The sequence below is a fragment of the Phascolarctos cinereus genome, unplaced genomic scaffold (assembly GCF_003287225.1).
Source record: "Phascolarctos cinereus isolate Bilbo 61053 unplaced genomic scaffold, phaCin_HiC Scaffold_4;HRSCAF=312, whole genome shotgun sequence".
Classification (NCBI taxonomy): domain Eukaryota; kingdom Metazoa; phylum Chordata; class Mammalia; order Diprotodontia; family Phascolarctidae; genus Phascolarctos; species Phascolarctos cinereus.
In genome coordinates this window covers 689,332,116-689,338,115 of record NW_027555847.1, presented here as the reverse complement: position 1 = coordinate 689,338,115, position 6,000 = coordinate 689,332,116, and the positions used below count along the sequence as shown (strand labels likewise).

At 55.1% G+C, this 6,000-nt stretch overlaps 1 protein-coding gene across 1 annotated transcript; it reads left to right on the top strand.

Annotated features, from left to right (window-relative positions):
* The first annotated feature begins 1,771 nt into the window (after nucleotides 1–1,771).
* Nucleotides 1,772–5,613, top strand: FZD10 (frizzled class receptor 10). The gene has a single exon (XM_021004380.2). The coding sequence runs from the start codon at nucleotides 2,639–2,641 to the stop codon at nucleotides 4,382–4,384; it is 1,746 nt and encodes a 581-aa protein (XP_020860039.1). The 5' UTR covers nucleotides 1,772–2,638; the 3' UTR covers nucleotides 4,385–5,613.
* Nucleotides 5,614–6,000: the final 387 nt, after the last annotated feature.

Sequence of the window (6,000 nt, the reverse complement as noted above, 5' to 3'; positions counted from 1 at the left end):
GGAGATGGCCAGTTTGAGCAGTTCTGACAAAAAGCCTTTGGAGGTGGTCGGATAGCTCTCCTTCCCAGATCCCTACTCCTGAAAATTCCCGAAGATAGCTAGCAGCTAAGCAGTGTATTTCTCCCCTATCAGTTCTTTCTCTCTATATTTGAGAATGGGAAGTAGAGAAGCTGCTTAACCCTGTTTTCACTGAGCAAAGTATTTCTTTCCATATACATGGCGTTAGCATCCTTTAAAGGCTGCTACCTTGTTCCTAAAGTCTCCTTACTCCTTTAACAGAGGGAAGGACAAAGCCCACGGCGGGGGGGGGGGGGAGCGGGGAGTAACTACTGGGATATTAACTTTGCCTTTGTGGGATTTTTGTGACTTTCGGAAAGAATTCCAATCCTTTTCCCTGGTCAAGAGGGATCCTAAAATGTGAGAGACCTTGGCCACTTCTCTAAGATGCCCTGAGGGCTTTATCTGGCCTGTTGACTTTAGCCCCTAGGAGTTCAGAAATTGCCTGGTTTAGGCTAGCTTTAGCCCTCGAGTGAGTGTGTGTATGGGGGGGAGGGGTGCAGAATAAGCTGGGGGGGGGGTCCTGCGATTGTCTTTGGCCACTGAGAAAAAGTGACAGTGACCCAGGATCGAGCCAGGTGTGAATGGGGCAGGGAAACTCGATCCTTGCCTTTGAACAAAAAGAACTTAATTCATGTCGATATATGACCACCGAGATCACTCTGAGAGTTGGTGGTCCCCGGACTAGCTCCCAGCTTCATCTTGCACTAGCAGGGACAGAGGAAGAAGCAGTAATAGATACATTCCTCCTTTTAAAATACTATAAACAATGACGATTTAGAGACTTAAGAGTAAACCTAGCAAAAATCAACTCTGAGATAAGAACGGACATAGTGGGTGTGGTCAGTGTGGTCACTCCTCAGTCCAGTCCCATTTTCCCCAGTTATTTTTTAGAGAACAGTTTCCCTTTATAACCCTGCCTCCCCCCCCCCACTTTCCCCCTCTTTGGAGAAGTAGGAGGTGTTGTCCCTGAAATGTTTTCGGCTGTTCAGGCCCAAAAATCCCAATACTGCGAGCCCCACCCCCATCCCTTTAGCTTTCCTCTTTGAAATATCAAAGGAAACCCATCCCCCCAGGCCCGAGCCCAGGACTGGTAAGTATCCAGCCTGGAGAGGAACTCACAGGGGTTTATGGCCGGGGCTATAAAAAGCAAATCCCACCTCCCCTTGAAAGCGCACTCCGCCCCCCATACCCACCATAAAACCGAAGGAGGGGGGCTGAGGAAGAGAGATGCAACACCTTCCAGCCCCGCTCCCCTCCCCCTTTAGGGCTCTGACCCTTGGGGGCAGCGGTGGCCATCCTAGGGGGTCCGGAAAGTGGGGGGAAGGGGATAGAGAAAGGGAGAGGGATGGGGGATGGGCGTTCAGAGACAGTAGCCAGGAACTGAGGTAGAGACACCGAGACAGAAGGAGGGAGGGCCAAAGAGCCCGAGACAGATGGACAGAGGCACATGCAGGAGATGCGCTGAGAGGCCAAGCCATTCAAAGAGCGGGCCGAGACTCTGGGCCAGACAGAGTGCCGCGGCCCGCCGGCCTGCGCCCAGCAGGGGGCTCGGCTTCCCTGCGGCGCGGAGCCGAGAGGCTGGGAGCGGCTAGGAGCCGGGCGGCCCGCGGGAGTCCCGGGCGGCTCAGCGCCCTAATCCCCGTAGCAGTGCCGGCTTTCTCATGCAAAGCAGCGGCGGGGGCGGGGCGGGGCGGGCGGCCGGGGGGCGGGCTCTGCCACCACTTGGCCCTTTTCTTCCCCCCCCTTTCCCTGTTTGAGCGTCTCCTTATTCCGGGACGCAACCCCCCAAACAGCTGCTCCCAGCCCTGGCCAGAGGAGGAGGAGGAGGAGGAGAAGCAGCAGCAGTAGCAGCCTCAGCCACAGCGGAGAGGAGAGAAGAGGCTAACGTGGGGCGCAGACGGTGCACAGCCGGGCCACGAAGGACAGCGGGGTCACCCGGAGCCCGGGACAGCTCTCCCTCGGCCTCTGCCCCAGGCCAACAGGGGAATCTACGCGGCCCCTACCCCTCCCTGCACCTGGGCGTGCGCGCTGCCCAGAGACAAGGACGGACAGATTACCAGACGGCGGGCCAGGAAAGTTTGCTGCGCCTGTGAGTTGGTGGCGGCGCTGCCGGATCTAGCCGGGCTTTCTCCTCTTCGCCGAGCCGCATTGTTTGCAAACTTTGTTTTCGCTTGCCAGTTGGCGTGCTTGGCGCCCCCCCCCTCCTTCTCCCCCCCTCCCCCAGCCCGGGCAAACTCAGAGTACTCTTCGGGCAGACGCGGCAGAGGCAACTCTGATCCGCGCTCGGGGCTCTGCTCCGCGCGGCGCGGCGCTGCGGGCGGACAGCTCGCTTGCCCTGCCCCAGGCGGGCATGGGCTGCGGCCGGGGCTGGGTCAGGAGCCGAGGGGTGCAGCGGGCATCTGCTGCAGCCCGGCTCCGGGCGGTCAGGCTCTGATGCGGCGCGGCAAGCGGACTGCCTGAGTCTGCCCGGACGGGGCTCCGCGGTCGGCCGTGTAGCCTTGTTGGACCGGCGGGCTCCAGTGCCGCTGCCTCTGCCGCTGTTCCTCTCCCTGCTCCCCGCCCGGGACCCGACGCCGCCATGAGCCGCCTGGGTTCCCGCCTCTGGCTTGTGCTGCAGGTGGTGGGGGCGTGCGCGGCCATCAGCTCCATGGACATCGACCGGCCAGGCGAGGGCAAGTGCCAGCCCATCGAGATTCCCATGTGCAAAGACATCGGCTACAACATGACCCGCATGCCCAACCTCATGGGCCACGAGAACCAGCGTGAGGCGGCCATCCAGCTACACGAGTTCGCCCCGTTGGTGGAGTACGGCTGCCACGGCCACCTCCGCTTCTTCCTGTGCTCCCTCTATGCGCCCATGTGCACCGAGCAAGTCTCCACCCCCATCCCCGCCTGCCGGGTCATGTGCGAGCAGGCCCGGCTCAAGTGCTCCCCCATTATGGAGCAGTTCAACTTCAAGTGGCCTGACTCGTTGGACTGCAGCAAACTACCCAACAAGAATGATCCCAATTATCTCTGCATGGAGGCCCCCAACAACGGCTCCGACGAGCCAGCCCGAGGATCCAGCATGTTCCCACCTCTCTTCCGGCCCCAGCGGCCCCCCAGCCCCCCGGAGCAGCAGCAGCCTAAGGACAGCCTGGGCCGCTCCGGCTGCAGCAACCCGGGCAAGTTCCACCACGTGGAGAAGAGCTCATCCTGCGCGCCCCTCTGCACGCCTGGAGTGGACGTGTACTGGAGCCGGGCAGACAAGCAGTTCGCCGTGGTGTGGTTGGCCATCTGGGCAGTGCTCTGCTTTTTCTCCAGCGCCTTCACGGTGCTCACCTTCCTCGTCGACCCTCCCCGATTCAGGTACCCAGAGCGCCCCATCATCTTCCTCTCTATGTGCTACTGCGTCTACTCCGTGGGCTACCTCATCCGCCTCTTTGCCGGGGCGGAGAACATCGCCTGCGACAGGGACAGCGGCCAGCTCTACGTCATCCAGGAAGGGTTGGAGAGCACCGGCTGCACCATCGTCTTCTTGGTCCTCTACTACTTTGGCATGGCCAGCTCACTCTGGTGGGTCATCCTCACTCTTACCTGGTTCCTGGCCGCAGGGAAGAAATGGGGCCACGAGGCCATCGAGGCCAATAGCAGCTACTTCCACCTTGCTGCCTGGGCCATCCCTGCGGTCAAGACCATCATGATCCTGGTGATGCGGAGGGTGGCCGGAGACGAGCTGACAGGAGTGTGCTATGTGGGCAGCATGGACGTGAATGCGCTCACCGGCTTTGTCCTGGTCCCCTTGGCCTGCTACCTCATCATCGGCACCTCCTTCATCCTCTCGGGCTTCGTGGCCCTTTTTCACATCCGGAGAGTGATGAAAACAGGAGGTGAGAACACAGACAAGCTGGAGAAGCTCATGGTCCGCATCGGGGTCTTCTCCGTGCTGTACACGGTGCCGGCCACCTGCGTGATCGCCTGCTATTTCTACGAGCGCCTCAACATGGATTACTGGAAGGTGCTCGCAGCCCAACACAAATGCAGAGTGAACAACCAGACTAAAGCTCCGGACTGCCTGATGAGCAGCTCTATCCCCGCGGTGGAGATCTTCATGGTCAAAATGTTCATGCTGCTGGTGGTAGGCATCACCAGCGGAGTGTGGATCTGGACTTCCAAGACCCTGCAGTCTTGGCAGAATGTGTGCAGCCGGAGCCTGAAGAAGAGGAGCCGAAGGAAACCTACTACAGTGATCACGGCCGGCGGCATCTACAAGAAAGCCCAGCACCCCCAGAAAGGTCATCATGGGAAGTACGAAGCGGCCGCGCAACCACCCACCTGCGTGTGAAAGGGGAGCGGGAGGGCGGGGTGGCGGAGACTGAGGGTACCAAACGGCTAAAGAAAACTGTTTTCCCCTAAAAAAAGACTTGTACAGGACTCCAGGGAAAGGGCGAGGGAACTAAGCCCTGGTGCTTTTCTCAGACGATAATGGGGTGGAGGGGGGAGCGGGGGAGAGACTTGTAAGTTTTAAGAAAAAATGATTACCCTGAAATTCAGGATATTGCCGTACACTTCAAGTTAAATGTACTTAAGAATTATGGGAAACAAATATTGTCAGTTAAATGGCCTCTTCAGTTACCAATTTGAAGTAACTTGTGGGGGGAATATGTGTGTTATATATACATATTATATGGGTATATACAGCTATACATATGTATAATATGTATATATAATGCACATCTGCATTAAACCCGAATGGGCTTTCCTTATACCGTAGCCAATAGCAAAGGAAGAGAAAACTTCTGTGAATAGCAAAGAAATCTATCCCAAATCTCTCCCTATGCCTCCCCCAACTCCCCCAACTTCTTTTCTCGGTAAGCAAGTCACCATTCCAGAGGCCCTCCCTCAGGTCATGGCCCTCACCACTTGAGAAAGCAACTTCTGAAGCAACCTAAGCAAAGAAATTCCCTTTTTAACAACTCTCCACAAACTAGAAAGAACTAAAAAATCGATAGGGTCCACAGCCTCCGCAAAACTTTTTCCCTAAAACTGAAACTTGCTCTACTAAGAAAAACCCCAAACAAAACCGCAAACTTCTGGGCAGCATACACACGCAAACTATGTGCAATACATTTTTTTTCTCCCACCATGAAATAAGAAAAAAGAAACAAGTATTTTGCTGTACATAAAGACCACAAAAGAAACCTCTTAACAAAAGAACTGAGAAGTCTGGCCCTCCGAAACCCTTTAGCGTTACATTTTGTGGCTTTTTAATGGAAATCAAGCCAATGTTATACAAGTTTGGACTGATTTGTGGAAAAAAAGAGAGAGGAGAGAGAGGGATCATTCTAAGGTACCCAAAGGGCTTATTGACTCTTTCATTGTTAAACAAATTCTTGCCATGAATAGATACCGAAGCACTAGTGGTGCAAAGGGAAAATTTTGTATATTGTGATGCTCTTAGCTGTGCTGAAAAAGCCCAGTTTCTTAGTTGTATATATTTGTAACATATGATTATTTTTCATGCTCCACTATTTTATTAAAAAAAAATAAAATATGTTCTTTAGTTTGCCGATACTCCCTTGTGATAGCCACTTTCCCTTTCCCAGGCTGGAGTGGAGGGGCTCAAAAGCAACTTTGTTCTTGGCCATCGACTTTGCAGGCACAGGGGAGGCTGTTCCCCTGTTTATAGACATGGGCTGATGGCCCTTTCCAGCTAAGGAGAGATGTGGATTACAAGGGCAGTGGGATAATGGAACTTGCAGGTTACATAAGAGTGACGACATGCAGCCAACACAGAGAGTTAGGGGATTGTTCCTGGGGAATCTTGGCAGCTGAACACCAGAGGTCGGTTGTAGGGACAATCCGTGCAAAGGGAGCCTTGTTTACTGAGCATACACTGTGGGCGTAATCTTACTTTAGCATCCTTTTTCATGCCTTCAGAGAATGAGGAGTGGGGGAGAT

Excerpts from the sequence above, each read along its gene's own strand:
- FZD10 (XM_021004380.2), top strand. The coding sequence starts at position 2,639 with ATGAGCCGCCTGGGTTCCCGCCTCTGGCTTGTGCTGCAGGTGGTGGGG.